This window comes from Papaver somniferum, chromosome 7 (genome assembly GCF_003573695.1).
Source record: "Papaver somniferum cultivar HN1 chromosome 7, ASM357369v1, whole genome shotgun sequence".
Classification (NCBI taxonomy): Eukaryota; Viridiplantae; Streptophyta; class Magnoliopsida; order Ranunculales; family Papaveraceae; genus Papaver; species Papaver somniferum.
In genome coordinates, this window is record NC_039364.1 from 232,094,395 (window position 1) to 232,115,515 (window position 21,121).

The 21,121-nt window shown below is 37.1% G+C and overlaps 3 protein-coding genes and 1 long non-coding RNA gene across 13 annotated transcripts; 3 read left to right on the plus strand and 1 right to left on the minus strand.

The window, feature by feature from the left end:
- The first annotated feature begins 249 nt into the window (after positions 1–249).
- On the plus strand, positions 250–1,451 carry LOC113296104 (cytochrome P450 71A9-like). The gene is made up of 2 exons (XM_026544441.1): positions 250–738; positions 840–1,451. Exons 1-2 carry the CDS (start codon positions 250–252, stop codon positions 1,449–1,451), a joined length of 1,101 nt encoding a protein of 366 aa, XP_026400226.1.
- A 3,786-nt stretch (positions 1,452–5,237) lies between these two features.
- Positions 5,238–9,640, minus strand: LOC113299826. 10 transcript variants are annotated; one of them, XR_003335213.1, is made up of 3 exons: positions 9,294–9,640; positions 7,143–7,964; positions 5,238–7,052 (listed from the first exon to the last, which is right to left on the minus strand). It is a non-coding gene; the product is annotated as an uncharacterized LOC113299826 (long non-coding RNA). The 10 variants fall into 10 exon arrangements; XR_003335210.1 differs by having other exon boundaries at positions 8,933–9,640; XR_003335211.1 differs by having other exon boundaries at positions 5,238–7,038; positions 7,143–7,207; positions 7,316–9,640.
- Positions 9,641–12,396: 2,756 nt separating this feature from the next.
- On the plus strand, positions 12,397–13,662 carry LOC113296105 (cytochrome P450 71A9-like). The gene is made up of 3 exons (XM_026544442.1): positions 12,397–12,918; positions 13,055–13,506; positions 13,554–13,662. Exons 1-3 carry the CDS (start codon positions 12,397–12,399, stop codon positions 13,660–13,662), a joined length of 1,083 nt encoding a protein of 360 aa, XP_026400227.1.
- A 4,625-nt stretch (positions 13,663–18,287) lies between these two features.
- Positions 18,288–19,906, plus strand: LOC113296106 (cytochrome P450 71A9-like). The gene is made up of 2 exons (XM_026544443.1): positions 18,288–19,208; positions 19,298–19,906. Exons 1-2 carry the CDS (start codon positions 18,288–18,290, stop codon positions 19,904–19,906), a joined length of 1,530 nt encoding a protein of 509 aa, XP_026400228.1.
- The last annotated feature ends 1,215 nt before the right edge of the window (positions 19,907–21,121 follow it).

Sequence of the window (21,121 nt, forward strand, 5' to 3'; positions counted from 1 at the left end):
GAACTATGAATTCATTTTCCTAGTCCTATTACCTTATTACATGTCTTTCCTTTTCTTAGAACTAGATGACTTCTAATTCCCTTAGGATTACATCAATTTCCTAATCTTGTCCTAACCAGCTTGTTAGTGACTTCTATGTTGAAGTTTAACCAACAGTTCTATGCTCCCGGAAAACTCTCTTATGGTTGTTCAGATATCACTTTTTCTCCTTATGGTGACTATTGGAAGGAAATAAAAAAAATAGCAATTATGGGGCTTCTAAGTGCCAAAAAGGTTGTATCATACCGAGCTGTGAGAGAAGAAGAGGTTGACTTGGCAATTAATCTCATACGTACTTCTTCGGCTTCTGCGGTTCCTATTAATCTAAGCGAGACCCTGCTTTGTCTTATAAACAACGTAGTTTGTCGAGTTGCTTTTGGGTTGAAGTACGAAGCTGAAGACGAAGAGGATGGCAAGAATAAGATTTACACGGTGTTTCAAGAGACGGTAAACCTTTTTGCTGGATTCAATATTGCAGACTTGTTCCCGTGGATGAGTTGGATTCATAAGTTCGATGGATTAGATGCGAAATTAGACAAGAACTTCCGGCATATGGACGAATTCTATGATAAAGTGATCGATGAACATATTAACAGTAGTAAATCATCGAAAACTGGCGTTGAGGACTTGGTCGACGTCCTACTACGACTTCAAGCAGATTCTAGCCTCACTAGAGATAATATTAAAGGAATTCTCATGGTTTGTTTGGTTTCTCTTGTCTTCGATTCCTGATCATTCAATTATATATCTTCCTTGCACTTTGATCATTTTTAACTAGTTCACCGCGACGGATTTCACAGGACACGTTTGTTGCTGGAACTGATACTTCTACTGCCATATTGGTTTGGACCATGACAGAGCTAATCAGGAACCCAGCAATTATGAAGAGAGCGCAAGAAGAGGTTAGATCCGAAATTGGGATTAAGGATATGGTAGAAGAAAGTGACCTTCACAAACTAAGTTACGTGAAATTAGTGATTAAAGAAGCATTTAGGCTGCATCCTCCTGCACAATTATTAGTTCCAAGAGAAACCAGAGAGAACTGCACAATCAACGGATACGACATTCCAACCAGAACATGTGTTCTCATCAATGCGAAAGCAATTTCGACAGATCCAAAATATTGGGAAAACACAGAAGAATTTCGTCCCGAAAGATTCCTAGACAATAATGTTGATTATAGGGGTCAAGAATTTGAGTTGATACCATTTGGGGGTGGAAGAAGGGGCTGCCCCGGTATCATTTTTTCGGTGGTGCTTGTTGAACTAGTCCTTGCAAATTTATTGCACTGTTTTGACTGGAAATTGCCTTTGGAGATGAAAATAGAGGATGTTGATATGAGTGAAGCTTTTGGACTGGCAATGCATAAGAAGATTCCTCTTTGTCTTTTAGATGATTATCGTATATGTTGACTGCAAATTCCTTCCAGTCTGCTTGCTATTTGTCTGCTGATCACCTATTTGTAAATTTCAACGTATATATTTTCATATTTCCAAAAAAAATAATGTAACTTTTGTTTTGTAAATAACTTGTTTAATGTCGATGAGATCATTGTATCGACAATATATACCAACAATTGGAGCCACTGTTTGTACAAAACAGACTCAAACGCTCGGCATAACCATTTGGAGCATGTAGCAAAATTAGTGCCACTACCGATGCTGCTAATTGTTGGTGATAATTTGAATGTATGTACCCAACATTGTAATATGTTCCTAACATGTTGCACAAGTGTTTTTTAAATTGTTAAGTGCCATTGTTTGCTGATATATACCAGTCGGTGGAGAATCAGGAGGTAACGTTTGTACAAAAGTTTTATACTGGCACCAATTAATATTTGTGCCATACTGTCACCCATTTTCTCGAGCATCAAAGTAAATAAATAAAACTGTCTCTTGAAATTATCGCATCGGAACACGAACCGGCTCCGTTTAGTCTGGTGGTGCTCGCAGATTTGATGTAGCTATCGGTGCCCAAGTCTTTTCCACCACCCAAAATACAAGGCAAACAAACTGACATATTAATAATAAGGTGATATTTTTTTCTACCAACCATATTTCAATATAATCATGACATACAACATAGGTTATTGATATAACCTAGAGCTAGCAACATGCTTTTCTATTTCTTCCTCTTTCATTGCGCATTTTTCCCAAACATCCCCAAATTAACTCCACAAAAAAAGTTCGTCCAGTCTTAATATTAAATGACTGAATAACATCAGGATAATGGTTTGATTTTCCAATGTTTAGCCTCCTCGAACCTCATTGATCCGCAAAGGTTACACTTATTAGGGTTTGTCTCGATTATCTTCCGTTTCCCATTAAGTTCACGTTCTTTGATTTTCTATGGTTATATTCTTTCACTCCAACTCAATCTCTTAAATATTTACTGTCGAGAAAAAACATGAAATACAATTTACACTTATGTTCATAGTCGTAGATCCCGATGATTTCTAATGTCAGTAGATATATACTTCAGTCCCTTATTCCAAGGAACCGAATATGTGGAATAACATATTTTACCATCATAGGTTCAGAGATTACTAGATACAAACTTCTGTTCCTCATTCTGAAGAAACGAAGATGTGGAATAACAGATTTTTAATGAACATTTGTTCATACTCGATGAATTTCGGCTAAGAACAATTTATTGTTCATAATCTAAATCTTGATTCAAGATTATCATTCTAAAATAGCCTGAAACAGTGATATGTGTCATTGATTTGGGAATATTTCGAATTGATTTGGAGAGAAATATAGAACTATCGTAAATCTAAATACATGACAGTATGTATACCAGTTCACGTAATGCGAAAAAATAATCTAGTAAGGGTTTTAAGATCATCTGTTTATCAACCTAAGCTTGGGATTTAATATATGGGAGCTTAAACTTTGAATATGTCTCAAATATTGGAAGAATATCATCATGTTCGGGGGGGGGGGGGGGGGGGGGGGGGTCCAAAGACCCGCTACAGGGAAACACATGATTTTGTTAAGTACTCCCTCCATTCCAATTTACTTGCTTTTTTAGGGTTTCTTTTGTGTTCCAAATTAGATGATAGTTTTAGTATTTTTCCCCAATTCTCACTAATTTACCTCTGCTTTGGAATCACACCAAAGAGTTAATACTCATCGTAATCAATACAAACAATTACTTTAATATTTAAATATACCCCATGGAGGATATATACTCAATCTTGGATTATTTGGTAGATAGTATCGGGACTGGGGCGAGGCGAAGCCGAGCTTTACCAAATCAAATGAGGACTGGGGCGAGGCGAAGCCGAGCTTTACCAAATCAAATGGGGACTGGGGCGAGGCGAAGCCGAGCTTTACCAAACACAAAATATGGTTCAAAGAAAGAGGCATTGATGCATTGTATTTGTAGTTTGTAGTTGTCGATTGAATTGAATTGGTGAACCAAGTTTGAGAAGTTGCCCAGGCGTAGCACGGGCACAAAATCTAGTAAGGGTTTTAAAATGACAAATAGAGCTGGAAATTTCATTTTAGAAAATAATCATCTTAGGTAGAATTTTGAAAATTTCATATCTTATAGGTCAGAAGCCGTTTTACATGTACCCAGTACACGTACCGGCATATCTATATGTTGACAACAACTTTTTGGTACGCGTACCCGGTATGAATACCATAAAAAGTTTGTTGCTCGTGAACCAGAAATGGTACGCATACCAAGTTTCTCATTCTGGTGAACTGAAGTTGTAGAATATTATATTTTACTATCTCAGGTTCAGAGTTCGCTACAGATAGACTTGATGTTCTCATTTCGATGAATTGAAGATGTAGAATATCATATTTTACCGTCTCAGGTTCATAGATTGCTAGATTTAGACTTGAGTTTCTCATTTCGATGAACTGAAGATGTATAATATCATATTTTACCGTTTGAGGTCCGAATTACTGAAACTGTAAAATATTTCGGAGACTGTGAAAATGACCAAACTACCCTTACCGGAATAAACGTAGCAAATATTCTGGAATTTGTGAAAATGACCAGACTTCCCTTACCTGAATAAGTGCAACAAATTCCAGAAACTGTGAAAATGACTAGACAGTTCTTACCTGAATAAGTGTATCAAATATTTCTGAAATTATGAAAATGACCAGACTACCCTTATCCGAATAAATGTATTAAATATCCCGGAGATTGTGAAAATGACCTGACTATCCTTATCAAAAATAAATATAACAAATATCCCATAGTCTGTGAAAATGACTATTTCAACCCTGGTCCGGATGTGGTGAAATGTCCATTGTGCCACTGATTTGAAAATTTTATAAAATGACCATTTTAACCCTGGATCAAAATTCTACCTAAGATGATTATTTTCTACAATGAAATTTCCAGCTCTATTTGTCATTTTAAAACCCTTACTAGATTTTGTGCCCAGGCGTAAACTTGGTTCACCAATTCAATTCAATCGACAACTACAAACTACAAATACAATGCATCAATGCCTCTTTCTTTGAACCATATTTTGTGTTTGGTAAAGCTCGGCTTCGCCTCGCCCCAGTCCCCATTTGATTTGGTAAAGCTCGGCTTCGCCTCGCCCCAGTCCTCATTTGATTTGGTAAAGCTCGGCTTCGCCTCGCCCCCAGTCCGATACTATCTACCAAATAATCCAAGATTGAGTATAATCCTCCAGGGGTATATCTTAATATTAAAGTAATTGTTTGTATTGATTACGATGAGTATTAACTCTTTGGTGTGATTCCAAAGCATAGGTAAATTAGTGAGAATGGGGGAAAAATACTAAAACTATCATCATTTGAACACAAAAAAAACCCTAAAAAAGCAAGTAAAGTGAATGGAATTGGAGGGAGTACTTGACAAAATCATGTGTTTCCCTGTAGCGGGTCTTTGACGCCCCCCCCCCCCCCCCCCCCCCCCCCGAACATCATGATATTCTTCCAATATTTGAGACATATTCAAAGTTTAAGCTCTCATATCTTAAATCCCAAGCTTAGGTTGATAAACAGATGATCTTGTACACTTTGTCGTTGCAGCCGTCAAATAATAATCCATATTTTATCCGGTCTTGGACAGAATTTCCAGTAACCCAATAACTAATGTTGTTAACATGATTTTCACATAATCTCCATGAACATACACGAAAAATTCATGTCTAGTTTCATAAAAATCAAGAAAAAGAACATGGCATCCATAGTTGTTCCGAAAAGGAAAATCCAAGCAAGCTGGAGATGTCCAATAAAATTTTCAATTCACTCAATTTTGATTTTTCAACTTTTTTTTGTTCACTCGTACATGTTACACAATTTATCACGAATCAGATGAGTCCAAAACAGTGGTAAACTAAACTGCACTATAAAAGCCATATTACTCTTTGGCTGCTCTCGAAGACTTGTATAAACACCAAGACAGTTAGCCTTAATGACTACCTCTGTGCTTGTGTTCCTGCACATACCTCCATAATACAACTGTGGCGATACAACTTAACTTGTTAAAATCTGCATTGGAGACTCTGTTCGGATAATTATCAAGGATGCTGCTGCTACTCGATTTTGAAACGAATAAGAATCACAATCACAGCATAAAAACAAATAATGTATGTTAATTTGTTAAAATGAGTACATGAGTTGTTGATGTGATAATCTACATACCAAAAGTAGCTTAATTATCTCAAAAATGGCCATACAAAAATATCAGTAAATTATTCAGTCTGTCTTAAAAGAGAAATGATGGATAGGAAAGGAGTGAATACATACAAAGTTCTTCCCACAATTAGGATGTACAAATCGCTGCAATATCCGAAACCAAAATGTAAACATAACCTCAGATAGACTACCAATATAAAAATGTTAGTGAAATTAAGGGGGGTTTATCTACCTCTTTGTATTAAAGAAAAAAGGAAAGGTGTATATATCGGACATGAAGTGGAATTCCAATCATATCATAAAACGTCAATAGATCGACATTAAATTCACCAAATAACTCACGTGCATAATGCATTTATCTGCTAAAACTACAATGGCATGCCCCTAGAACCTGGACTTTAGGATCAAAGAAAGTGCAACATCTAAGTTCAACACTCCAGGCACTCATTTTCCACTTGAACGAATACAAATATAGATAGGATATGCAAAAGAGAAATGTATGTACCTGCGAAGCCAAGTCTACCGATCATCTTTCTAAGAAGAAGTGGACTGGCGTTGATACTCCATAAAAGCCACTTTGTATCATTTCATTTAAGTGAGAAACTAAGAACTTAAATTACTAAACTGGAGCTAAGTTTCTTGAAAAGTCTTCCAGAATTTTTGTTGTTGGGGTCGCGTTCATTATGACCTAAGATTGAAAAGGAGAAACTAAGTATGAGAAAAAGTAGTATAAAATACATTAGCTTAGTAGACACAATTTTTTTATTGTAATTCAAGTTCATATTTAACTATTATTTTTCTGTAGCTCCACCTAAAGGAAAATCACGTGTACGATAAGCAGTGGCAGACTCATGAGCAGTGGTAGACTGCATGGATTATCCCTGCCTTCTGGGACATATTACCGTTCTCTGTTTTGTATGCCATAGGTGCACTTGGGCAACGTCACAGATCTTTGCAACTTTCAGGAAACCAATAAAGAAAAATAGATATTCTGAAGGTTAATTATAATGATAGCACTAACTGTAACGAAAAGCACGCACCTGGACACAAACAGTTTCTCCTACAGTCGATGTACTTACTGGAACACTTTACTTCTTCTTGACAGCAGACTTGGTAGCCTTGGCTCCTGTTGGGTCCTTTTTCTCAACTTCCTTGATGACACTAACAACAACTGTCTGCCTCATGTCCGTAACAACGAAACTTCCAAGAGGTGGGTATTGAGAGAAGGACTCTACAACCATTGGCTTGGTTGGTGGTAATTTGTACTTGTGAATTTCTCCCATAATCTTTCACATAGGTCTTTAACTGACAAACATGGGAGAGTTTTGGACAGTGTCAACCTGTTTTTCATCACCGATTACACCTGCATGTTAAAATCTTGCATACATGCACACAACATCAAATTCAGCGCATATGAAACTTTGCGATAACTATATTTGGCGAAAATTTATGCATAAAATGATTTACCTGGTACGTAGACTCCCTTTTTGCTAAATTTTTGAGAAGTGTTATCCGTCAATGTGGTGTAACTTCTGTGGAACAGTGGTCCAAAATTCGTTATTAGCAGCTACATCCATTTAAATATGTTAAAACTACAAAGATAAATTATTATCAAATAAAAAATTGATTTTCATAACCACCATAAACACCAAAGAAACCCGTAGACCGATGGCTCGCTTTCGCTCGTCGAAGCGCGAAGCTATGTGTGAGAGGTCGAACCAATAGGTGTAATGCACATCTTGCTTTACCAGGCTGAAAGGGTCACGCTTTCACGAAGCTCGTCTCACGATGTCATCATCCTGCTTTCACGAACACCTGGTTTCAGAAGCAAAGGCATATCCTTCATGCAAAGGATTGAATCCTGTTTTGTGGCATGGGGGTTTTCCAGAGAAGTCTGAGATTGGGCATCTGATCCGGGGTTTGACATTAATTACAATGCAATCAATATCCTTCTAATACAGTTCTCCAATAAGTCAAATTTTTGACTTTTTAAAAACTAAAATAATAGTGGTAAAGGTGTTGGTCTTGTTCTGTAATTCTTCTTCTAAAGAGTGGCGGTAATGGTGTTGGTCTTGGTCTGCGAAGACCAATGATGAATACGAAAGAAGTGGTACAAACGAACTCAAGATAGCTTGCCTGTAGAGTTTGATGTAGATATCAGAGCGGCTAACATTTTCAGGCTCCCATGTAAGTTAGGAATTAACAACTGGGCACATAGTTTCCATCAGGAGAGTGAATCACTGTATTAGAAGTATCCGTATTGCACCTTTAATTCCACTGGAATCTTTTCTGCAAAAACACCAACAAAAGTAGCTTCAGGTTCTGTGGGCAGATCGTCTGAGTTTATTCTGGTTTTCCATATCCCAAGAACTGTTAAGCACACACCAAACTCATAGTATCACAGTAACACATGCATTTAAATAAATTTACATGATAAAAATAGCTGAAACAATATACAACAAAGTCTTCCTATTGTACCCGTTTGATCGAAAAGAAAATCTAGCAACTGTACCCAAAAATTGAATTATGTCCTCTCAAAATTTGTTCTCTCAATCAAACAGTCAATCAAATCTTGCAAAAGGAAAGCCAAGTGAACCAACTTAAACTCAATAGCATTTGAATTACATATAACATAAATTATAAAGAAACCAAAACGTAAATAGAATCTTCTATGGCTCCATTCCTATCAGTCTTTCATCAGATTCAACAATTCGAGCATTACGGCAACGTTCTACCCATAGGTTGAAAGAGTTTTACCCCCATTTAGGATGCACAATAATTGCTACGATATCCGAAACCAAAATGAAAACATAATCTCAGTCAGACTTCTACCAATTTAAAAGTTGTACCTCAATAATGAATGTTAGTAAAATAGAGGGAGCTTTATCTATGTATATATCAAAAGTAGATAGAATCAAATGCTAACTCAAAACAAAATACCACCTAATAAATTGAAAGATTTGACGAAACAGAACCAAAAATAAATCACATGTTTAGTAATATCATAGGACATAAAGATGGCAAAACCCCAAACATTAGGTTCACCCATTAACTGCATGTATTGAATGCCATTATCTACTAAAACTACATGGCATGCCCTTAGAAACTGGAACGGGATCAAAGAAAGATTAGCAACAAAATCACATCACTAAAGAAAGATTACGTCTACAATCAAAGTCCTAATATAAACGTCTTCCAACAAAATCAATAACATCAATCAAAAAACAAAGCTAATATAAGAGAAAATGTGCTCATACCTATTGGAGTTATTGATTTCACTAAAAACAACATTCATTAAAAATTAAAAAGCTAAAGCCAATACATAAAACTAAAAACGCAATCCAGAGAGGATAAAACAGAGGATGGACGAAAACCTAATACTATTTGCTTACTTTTGAATGTCCAAAACAAGACTATATGATAAGGGTTTGAATGTCCAAAACAAAACCATATGATAAGGGCGTAAATCCTTTGGTCGTTTAAGAAACAAAAAAAAAAAGAAAAACCTCCTGCAGGGCAGAGAGGAATACCTGTAAATCAAATCCGCAAAAAAATAACAACATCAATAATTGGAAAAAAAATGTAAAATTAGGTCTATGAAACAAATAAAATTGTAACCTTGATTATTTTTGATTTATAATCCATTCCATATAATCACACACAAAAAATAGAAAATCAAAAGCATGCTCAGATTATATTAGGATGAAAGGAGTTGGCAGTGGAGATCGCAGGAGTTAATTAGGTTTACGCGAGATCGAATATATTCGGATGATATAGATGTGTAGATGGTGGAGAAGAGGTGGAGGCGGAGCTAGATCGAATAACGGAAGAGAGGTTTTGTTTAGATTTTTGATTCTCCTTTGAGTAAATATAGTTTGGTTTTTCGGTTTTATGTTTTGTGGGCGAAACTTATATGGGAATTCCTTTTTTTTCTCTTCTTTGAGAAAAAGTGAAACGGAGTAATTCTGTGAGAGGGTGAGGATCACCGTTGAACGTGGATCCTTAAAAGCTTAGGATTTTAAAGGAGTTAGATAATCTCCAAGTTTTCCAAGAACTCCCTTCCAACTGGAGCTAAGCCAAATGGTAGGAAGGAGATTCTGCAGGTCCTACAATTATCCAAGGCCAACCGCTTACCTATCCTTCACTTTACGGTTAAATGGAGTCACATAGTCAAATTAGCTTCCTGTATGGTGTTTTAGTCGCATGCTGCTAGTTATTTTGGTTCAACGGTGTTTTTGTTGATTTTGGCTCACCTTCAATCACCTTCAAAAGTAGAAAAAAACAGGAAGGTCCCAAAAGTCTAAGCTTTAACGCATGGTGGTTGGGTTACACAACAGATCACGCAATTGACCACATATAAATGGACGGACCACATTTGTGCATGGATTGCTTTCACAAATAAAATTAATAAAAATGAGAATGACCTTGAACAGATAAGTTCAAATGATAACATACACACGGAGACGGACCACATTCGAGTGTGGACTAGTACGACCATTGTCATGGTGGGAGGCCGATCGAAGAAGAATCTGAATATGGGGTTTGTCTACGACTATTTTCGTCCCGTTTAAAAAAATGTGATACTTTCACCCCGTTTTAAAAGAAGTGATGCTTTCACCCCGTTTCAGAAAAAGTGATACTTTCTCCCCGTTTCGTAAAAAGTGATACTTTCGTCTCGTTACGAAAAAAGTGATACTATCGCCCCGTTTCAGAAAAAATATCACTTTTTCTGAAACGAAGCAAAAGTATTATTTTTTCCGAAACGGAGCGAAAGTATCATTTTTCCCGAAACGGAGCGAAAGTATCACTTTTCCCCGAAACGGGATGTGAGACTATCACTTTTTCTGAAACAGAAAATTAGTCGATCCATAAATTAAAATATGGTTGCATGATGTGTTATGCATCCTTTGTGGCGGTTTGCATAATGGCAATGCATTCAGTTTTCGAGAATTGTGCCTAAAATGAAAGTACCATTTTTCTTGAAACGAAGGAAGTACATCGTTTTATTTGTTGCAACGGAAAATTAGTTGATGCATAAACCAAAATTTTGTTATATAAAGTATTATGTATCCATTGTGGATATACATTTAATTTTCTAAAATTATGCCTAAAATGATAAATACCTCCGATTTTTTTCGTAACAACTCTAAATTTGATATTGTTGTTTGTACTTGTTGCGTAGAGTTTTTTTATAACCTTTCAAACGAGATAAAAATTGTAAAATTCGAACGGATTTTTAGATATGTTATATTAAAGTTTGCTTTCTAATTATACCCCTGAAAAGATAGGATACACACAGAATTATACTAATTGGACTAAAAGGAAGGGATATTTTTGGCTTTTCGGCCCTAACCATTTCCAATCTTTTTGTGTCAATTGATCACTTATATTTTACAAAAAAAATTGGCCATATAAAGAACTTGATAATTTTAAAGCTTGTGTTAGAATACGGGCATCCAACTCAAAACCAATTGGCAATGAGTGGAGAGGCCCTAAGGGATTATAAACCGCAGGATCTTAGATTGCCCAACAATGTGGGACTAATAATCTCAACACGCCCCCTCACGTGTAGCCTCGTTGGGTCTAACACGTGGACAATTAAATCGGGTGACGCGGAGTAAAAGCGCGGTCTAATGACTCGTCGCAAATAGCCTGCTCTGATACCATGTTAGAATACGGGCATCCAACTCAAAACCAATTGGCAATGAGTGGAGAGGCCCTAAGGGATTATAAACCGCAGGATCTTAGATTGCCCAACAATGTGGGACTAATAATCTCAACAGAGCCTAATTTAAGAAACATCACAGGTCCATATTCATTGGAAAGCTTTTGAAGTGATATATGTGGTAAGTCATTATACCAAGCTGGTGCAAGTTTCCAATGAAGGAAAGCCTTCTTGGACCTGGTGGTAATCTCTGTATCCCAGTTCTTTGTCTTCTCCCCGACAGCACCAGCAAACTTGCAGCAAAAACAAGGAGGAGAATCATGAAATGGTAGCCGTAGTCGTCGTAGTAGTGAGATCTCATTGTAACAAGCTGTTGAGATTATTAGTCCCACATAGTATGGGCAATCTAAGATCCTGCGATTTATAACTCTATGGGCCTCTCCACTCATTGCCAATTGGTTTTGAGTTGGATGCCCGTATTCTAACATGGTATCAGAGCAGGCTATTTGCGACGAGTCATCATTGACCGCGCCTTTACTCCGCGTCACCCGATTTAATTGTCCACGTGTTAGACCCAACGAGGCTACACGTGAGGGGGCGTGTTGAGATTATTAGTCCCACATTGTCTGGGTTTCTAAGATCCAGCGGTTTATAATCCTTTGGGCCTCTCCATTCATTGCCAATTGGTTTTGAGTTGGATGCCCGTATTCTAACATGGTATCAGAGCAGGCTATTTGCGACGAGTCATTTGACCGCGCCTTTACTCCGCGTCACCCGATTTATTGTCCACGTGTTAGACCCAACGAGGCTACACGTGAGGGGGCGTGTTGAGATTATTAGTCCCACATAGTATGGGCAATCTAAGATCCTGCGATTTATAACTCTATGGGCCTCTCCACTCATTGCCAATTGGTTTTGAGTTGGATGCCCGTATTCTAACAGGCTCACTTCCAACTTTGGTCGTCTCTTCAGCTGATATCGCCAAAGAGATCCTCACAGTACATGGTCTAGTGTTTTCAGACCGACCAATGTTTTATGCTCCCACGAAACTTTCTTATGGTTGTTCTGATATTTCTTTTTCTCCTTGTGGTGATTGGTGAGTATTGGAGGGAAATCAGAAAGATAGCGGTTTTGGAACTTTTAAATGCCAAGAAGGTTCTGTCATACCGAGCTGTGAGAGAAGAAGAGGTTGCCTTGGCAATTAATCTGATTCGCACTACTTCGGTTCCTATTAATCTAAGTGATATCATGCTTAGTCTCATGAACAACGTCGTTTGTCGAGTTGCTTTTGGTATGAAGTACGAAGCTGAACAAAAAGAGGATGGCAAGAATAAATTTTACTCGATTTCTAAAGAAATAATAAACTTGCTTGGTGGATTCAGTACTGCAGACTTGTTCCCGTGGATGAGTTGGATTCACAAGCTCAATGGATTAGACACAAGATTAGAGAAGAGCTTTCGGCATATGGATGAATTCTATGATAAAGTAATCGATGAACATATAAAGAGTAGTAAATCATCATTGAAAACTGGCGTTGAGTCGATGTTCTACTACGAGTGCAAAAAGATCCTAGTCGGGGTATTACCCTCACTAGAGATAATATTAAAGGAATTCTCATGGTTTGTTTTATTTTCTCTTATCTACAATTTCTAGTCTTTCAGTTATCTCCCCTGCACTTTGATTGTTAACCTGTTCTCCCTACTGGATTTTGCAGGACACATTTGTTGCTGGAACTGATACTTCTGCTGCGACACTGGTCTGGACTATGACAGAGCTAATCAAGAACCCAACAATCATGAAGAGAGCGCAAGAAGAGGTTAGATCGTTTATTGGATTTAAAGATATGGTAGAAGAAACTGACCTTCATAAACTAAGTTACACGAAGTTAGTGATTAAGCAAGCATTCAGATTGCATCCTCCTGCACCATTACTAGTTCCAAGAGAAACCAGAGAGAAATGCACAATCAACGGATACGACATTCCAATCAAAATAACCGTTCTCATAAATGCAAAAGCGATTTCGACCGACCCAGAATATTGGAAAAACCCTTACGAATTTTGTCCTGAAATATTCTTAAACAGTAATATTGACTATAAGGGTCAAGACTTTGAGTTGATACCATTTGGGGTGGAAGAAGAGGTTGCCCTGGTATCAGTTTTTCGGCGGTGCTTGTTGAACTAGTCCTTGCGAATTTACTGTATTGCTTTGACAGGAAATTGTCTTCGGATATGAAAATAGAGGAAGTTGATATGAGTGAAGCTTTTGGACTTACAACGCATAAGAAGGTTCCTCTGTGCCTTTTAGCTGATAACAGTAAATGATGAGCACAAATTTGAAATTTGTTTTAATGGAAAACCATGCTGGAGTTTTTTCGGTTAGGGTGAAGACTTCAAGTGACCTTTTGTATTACAAGTTATGTTAGTATTGTGTTTTGAATTGAGTTAATTAGTGTTTGGGTCGTAAGTCTTTGCGTTTGGGTCTTAAGTTTGTCCATTTTAGGATTTGGGTCGTGATCCATTAGTCCAACAAAGTCAACTTGCGGTTTTGTCACACCGTTAGTCAAAATTAACTCTGGGAAAATTATACAGTGGAGGAACGAAAAAACCCACATCCATGTCTTCTTCCTCTTCTCCTCCACCTAAATTCTTCCTCCCCAGTTACCGACTCCACCATATACCTACATCACTCAAACCCGTACTTATTAGATATATCCCAAGCACTCGAAAAGAATAATACATAAGTAAATTGATGGAGAAATAAAATGTTACACCCACCTCTTGATAAATCCAAATAGAAATCAAAGCTTCACAATTAATAGAGTGTTTCAATGGAGTGGATTATATGGGAAACTACATCTCTCGGTGAAGGATTTTCTCGAGCAGCTTGTGTGCAATTGATATCTCTGTTTTCTGCAATTTCGAAATCGATACAAACCCATGTTTTCTAATCCCAATAAAACTATGAATAGCTCTAAATCGGCTACCATTAATCTTTAACATTAACGGCAGCAACGGCAGCAACAACAGCAACATATTTCTGGGCAAAGATAGTTTGTAAGAATCCTTTATTACTTTGAATTACAGTTTCATATCCTACTCAACTTAATCTCTCCAACCCATCCAACCAAGGTAAAGCAGCTAGTGAACCATATCCATCGGAGATTCTCGAGTGCAGATCCTTTATTGATGATGATGATAAAATAAATGAAAATTGTAAAAGACTACCACCACTTTCATCAAAAATGGAACAACTTATGATGGGGTTTTGTATTCCGATTTTCATAAAGAGTATGTTAGTTTGCCCCTGTGTAAATCAGTTTCGGAAACTGATTATTAAAGGATGATATCATGGTGAGATAAAAGTTACATATCAATGGTAGGGATGGAGACGACGATGGCAAACATGTAACATTATTACTAATGGATGCTAACTCTGTTAACGGTTGACCAGTTGACTAACGAGTCAACGACCCAAACACTAAAATAGACAAACTTAAGACCCAAACGCAAAGACGTACCAAAACTTAGGACCCAAATACTAATTAACTCTTTTGAATTTTTGATGGTTGTTTGCTTTAGCACTTGCAGTGTTCTTTGTGAGGCTTTGAGCTAGTTGGCTATATGTCTCCTCAATAGAGCTGGCAAACGGGCAGGCCGGGGCTGGCTTGTTACGGGTTACACGGGTTCGGGTTAACACGGGTCAAAACCCACGGGTTGATATTCTTCACGGGTGGTCATTTCTTTAACCCGCACCCGTAACGGGTTAAACCTGCGGGTTCACGGGTTAACCCGTTTATGGTGAGTCAACTCACCAGAAACCGATTTGACAGAGTTTCCTCTGATTTATGAATCAATCCAATCAACAGATTCAACATTCACATACTCACATTGACAGTTTCAGCCTGTCACACGCCAAAATTTACAATCCAATGCCGATAGAATGAAGAACAAACAAATAATGGCAATCACAAAAACTTTGTATCATTTAAATTATAAAAAATTTCAAAAGATAGAAAGACATCACTACTATCTGCTAATCCCAGCACAAAATACAGTATGCTATTTGAAGAAAAGGTAAAACCCGTGAAAAGGAAGATAAAAAAGACCTTTTCTTAAACAAATAAAACAAGCAAAAAGACGTATGGATTAGCATATGTAGTTTAATCTCTTAATACTGATATTGTCTTTGTCCTTCACAAAATAATTTCCACCAAGAAGTTCATTCGGAGCATATTAATTTATTCAACTACTATATGGATACTGCGTCTTATGAAGGTGTAGGTATTAGGATTCTGATCCTTTACCCAGTCTGGCAGTTCAAATTCGACTGGACTTCCAATTTCTTCGGTAAGCTTGTCAAATATGTTCCCAAAATTGTGGTGCTCAGAACTCTGTTTCAAATTAAGATTTAAGAATAAATAAAGAGCTAAGAAATTCACAGAAGAACCCAGTGCGTCAAATTAGTATACTGACCTTTGTCATAGCAGGCATGTTGCAATCAGAACAAGCGTACTCAACCACAGTCCACGAGAATGATCTATAGATGTCTAGTAACATTTACCTAAACAGACCAAAAGGCCAATCCACCGACAGTTAGTTTCACATACTACAAAATGCAAACTACAGGGACGAGAAACTGATATCAACCTTTCACTCACACATTGTATCAGATAAACACACCCATTGTTATTCACTATAGTTTCTCACAAGTTTCCTACTAAATACGAGGAGTGCATATGCGTGCGAGCAAAGAACCATAAGTTACAAATTATATGTAATATGAACATCTGATTAATACGAACTACACCAAAAGGCTTTTGGTGAGGGTTTCTCCTTGAGTAACCATTCAATGAATTACAGAACAAATCCAAAGCTATCACAATCTCAAAACCCTTTGCCCCTTATCACCCTGTAGTGAAGTATGCACAGAAAATCCTACCATTAGTACATTCATTCTCACTAATCTTCTCTATTTCTAGGGTTTTACTGGTTTGAACATTCATTCAAGCAATTTATCTACAGAACATTCTCAATAAGTACTTCCTCAATACAAACAGAACCATCACTTTCAGCATGAATTACCAACTAATTTGAATAAAAAGAATACTGTGGATTCAACACAACAACATAAAACCCTAGTTTCTTCTTCTTCATAGTCAACAGAAAGATCATCACAGAAACAAGAAACCCAGAAAACGAATTAAAAAGAAAACTTCACCTGCGAAATAAACTCCAAGAACCAGAAGATTATAACTTGTTTATGGAAAGAAACTTCTTCTTCTTTGAATTGAATAAAAGACACCACCAGATTCACACTTAAGCAAAATTGATAAACTGTACACCGGTTGAGATCTCTCTGTATAAGTACTAAAAACTTAATCTGAATCAAAGGGTTATCGTGATTTTTGAATTTAATTCATCATCAGATCTCAGATCACGCTTTTACAAATCGAAATCTCTGATTTCTCTTGATTCAAACTTGACAGCCGCAGCAGCTGCTCATCTCTCACTTGCACTGCAAAAAAATAAAATAAACATCAACAATATCAAATCTGCAACCCTGTAGTATAAGGAAATAAAAAGGATAATAATTGATATGAGAAGGAACGGAGAATGAAGGAGATAACAAACCCTGAGAGAGATAAAGACCTAGCTTCCAGAGAATCGTGCCAAATGATTCATTGTTTATCCGAGATTCAATTCACAACTGAAGAACGCAAAAGAAGGGAAGGAGGCAAGGAGCAGAAGAAGAAAAGAGAGAGATAAAAAAGAAAGATATCTCTTCATTTAGTTTTAGGGTTTCGCCTTTTATACCTTAATCGTGTGGATGTGATTAATCCTAGATAATCCGACGGACAGGATTATATAAAAATTACTAATTAGTTATTGTGGACGGGTTTACGGGTTGTACCCGCGGTTTCACGGGCCGGGACGGGTTAACCCGTTTATTCACAAGCCGTCATTTCTCTAACCCGAACCCGTCTTGTTTAGAAACCGGCCGAACCGGGTTCGGGTTTTTACGGGCCGGGCACGGGTTAACCCGCGGGTTTCAGCTTGTTTGCCAGCTCTACTCCTCATCACGTAATCTTCATGTATATATTTTCTTTTTCTTTTTTTTTGTTTTTTATTTTGTATTGACGTCATATTTAATGCATGGTAGTTGAGTGGTTTATCTCTTGTAAATTTTTTTTTTTAAATGTTCCGGGCAACCATTTTGAGCATGCAGCAAAATTAGTGCCACCACTAATGCTGCAATGTCTGTACCAAACATTTGGTGCAACCGTTGTAACATAGTAACATGCACATAACATGTTGCACAAGTGTTTTGTACAAAGTTATTGCCAATCCTTGCTATTATTTACCAGTCGCTAGAGATAACGTCTGTACAAAACGTTTTATACATCTACCAAATACTTGTGCAACCATTGATTCCAGCAGAGTATACGGCGAGACAACGAGATAATCCAGCCATTGATCGAAGGAGATTGGATCATTTCTCCAATTTTGGTTAAAGTACCACTACCAAAGAGCCGATCAAAAAAAAAAAGTCCCACTACCAAAGAGCCAACAACTTACCTCTCTCTCTTTCCAGTTAAACCCAAGTCACATGCTCAAATAAGCTCCCTGTGTAATTTTTTCGTCACATCAATTTGTGTCAGCTGATCTGCTAGTTATTTTGGATCAGAACACTGTTGTATATATATTTAAATGAGAAAAAAGAGGACGAGGGGTCTGAGCTTTAATGCATGGTGGTTGAGTGGTTTATCTCTTGTAAATGTACGGTCCACATTTGAGTATGGATTGCTTTAGAGGCAAAAGAAAAAAAATGAGAATGATCTAGAACAGATAAGTTTAAATGATAACATACGAACCACATTTGAGTATGCATTACTTTTTTAATGTAATACCCAGCTAGCTGAAAGAAGAACTTGCTAAAGCTTGTTACAATGAGATCTCATTTCTACGACGACTACTACTACCATTTCATGATTCTCCTTCTTGTTTTTGCTGCAACTTTGCTGGTGCTGTTGTGGAGAAGACAGAGAACTGGGATATGGAGATTACCACCAGGTCCAAGAAGGCTTCCCTTAATTGGAAACTTGCACCAGCTTGGTAATGACTTACCACATATATCACTTCAAAAGCTTTCCAATGAATATGGACCTTTGATGTTTCTTAAACTAGGCTCACTTCCAACTTTGGTCGTCTCTTCAGCAGATTTGGCTGAAAAGATCCTCAAAACACATGATCTTGTGTTCTCAAACCGACCCATGTTTTATGCTCCGGCAAAACTCTCGTATGGTTATTCCGATATATCTTTTTCTCCTTATGGTGAGTATTGGAGGGAAGTCAAAAAGATTGCAGTTTTGGAACTTTTAAGTGCCAAGAAAGTTCTATCATACCAAGCTGTGAGAGAAGAAGAGGTTGCCTTGGCAATTAATCTCATTCGTACATCTTCCTCTTCTTCGGTTCCTGTTAATCTAAGTGAGATCCTGCTTTGCCTCATAAACAACGTAGTTTGTCGAGTTGCTTTTGGTTTAAAGTACGAAACCGCACAAGACGAAGAGGATGGCAAGAACAAGATTTACGTGACGCTTCAAGAAACGCAAAATCTGCTTGTTGGATTTAGTACTGCAGATTTGTTCCCGTGGATGAGTTGGATTCATAAGTTCGATGGATTAGACAAGAAACTGGAGAAGAACTTTCGGCATATGGATGAATTCTATGATAATGTAATCGATGAGCATATTAGTAAATCATCAAAAGCTGGCGTTGAGGAGGACTTTGTCGACGTTCTACTACGAGTGCAAAAAGATCCTAGTCAGGGTATTACCCTCACTAGAGATAATATTAAAGGAATTCTCATGGTTTGTTTTCGTTTCTCTTATCTTCGATTCTTGGTCTTTCAATTAAGAATTATCTCCTGATCATTTATGACTTTGAATGGAATTTACAGGACACATTTGTTGCTGGAACTGATACTTCTGCTGCGACACTGGTTTGGACTATGACAGAGCTAATCAGGAACCCGACAGTCATGCAGAGAGCTCAAGAAGAGGTTAGATCGTTAACTGGACTTAAAGATATGGTAGATGAAAGTGACCTTCATAAACTAAGTTACACAAAATTAGTGATTAAGGAAGCATTCAGACTGCATCCTCCTGCGCCATTATTAGTTCCAAGAGAAACCCGAGAGAAATGCACAATCAACGGATACGACATTCCAATAAAAACAAGCGTTCTTATCAATGCAAAAGCTATTTCGACGGACCCAGAATATTGGAGAAACCCTTACGAATTTTATCCTGAAAGATTCTTAAACAGTAATATTGACTACAAGGGTCAAGACTTTGAGTTATTACCATTCGGAGGTGGAAGAAGAGGATGCCCCGGTATCAGCTTTTCGGTGGTGCTTGTTGAACTTGTCCTTGCAAATTTACTGCTTTGTTTTGACTGGAACTTGCCTTCAGAGATGAAAATAGAGGATGTTGATATGAGTGAAGCTTTTGGACTTACAACGCATAAGAAGGTTCCTCTGTGCCTTTTAGCTGATAACCGTAAATGAGCACAAATTTGTTTTGATGGAGAACCATGATGGAGGTTTTTCGGTTAGGGTCAAGACTTCAAGTGACCTTTTGTATTACAAGTTATGTTAGTCTTGTGTTTTGAATTTTTGATGGTTGTTTGCTTTAGCTCTTGTAGTGTTTTTTTGTGAGGCTTTGACCTAGTTTACTATTTGTCTCCTGATCACCTATTTGTAATCTTCATGTACTGCATTGACACGACGATATATACAGTAAAATTTCTTTAAAATAATAATTTTGGGACCGAGAAAATTTATTATTTTACAGAGATTATTATTTTAGCGAGAAGAAATTTAGCCTGACCAAGCCTAATTGGGACTAAAGAATTTTATCATTTTAGAGAGATTATTATTTTAACGAGTATTATTTTAAGAAAGTTTTATTGTATTAGTAACCGGAGCCATCGCTTATAAAAAACACAAAATTGGTTAAAAAGACCAAAATCAACAATTCTTGGGTGAAATTGACAGTTAGATTTTGATACTGTTTAAATGGACAAAAATGTAAAAATAGGCAGGATGTAACCAGTTTCATCGTGTCCATTTTCAAATATTTTTTCTTATTTTTAATTTACACAGGATGTATCCAGTTTCATCCTTGCTATTTTTTAAATTTAAGCTGGGATGAAATCAGTTTCATCCTTACTATTTTTTTTTGGCCATTTCACGCAAATTATCTTTTACTCGTTCATTTAAACCGTGATTTAAAAATATTTGGACAAATGACCCATTTTCCGTATAAAAAAACATTTCAAATGTTCCCCGGAACCATTTTGAGCATGCAGCAAAATTAGTGCCACCACTGATGCCGGAGTGTCTGTACCAAACATTTGGTGCAACCGTTGTAACATGTCGCACAAGTGTTTTGTACTAGGTTAGTGACAGTCCTTGCTATTATAATTATATATACCAGTCGCTAGCTAGAGATAACGTCTGCACAAAACGTTTTATACATATACCAAATACTTGTGCAACCAGTTCTGTGTCGAACCTTTATTTTTTGTACAAGCACATACATTACCTGCAACCGTTTTATACCGGCACCAAATATTTGGGTCACGCTGCCCACCATTTTATACATGTACCAAAATCGACTTGATCTTAATCTCAATTAATGTTTGTTCCCCAAATCCCTCTTCTTCTTTTTTCTCTTTTTTTTTCTTCTTTTTTTTTTTGAATCTAAGGCCTATTCCTATG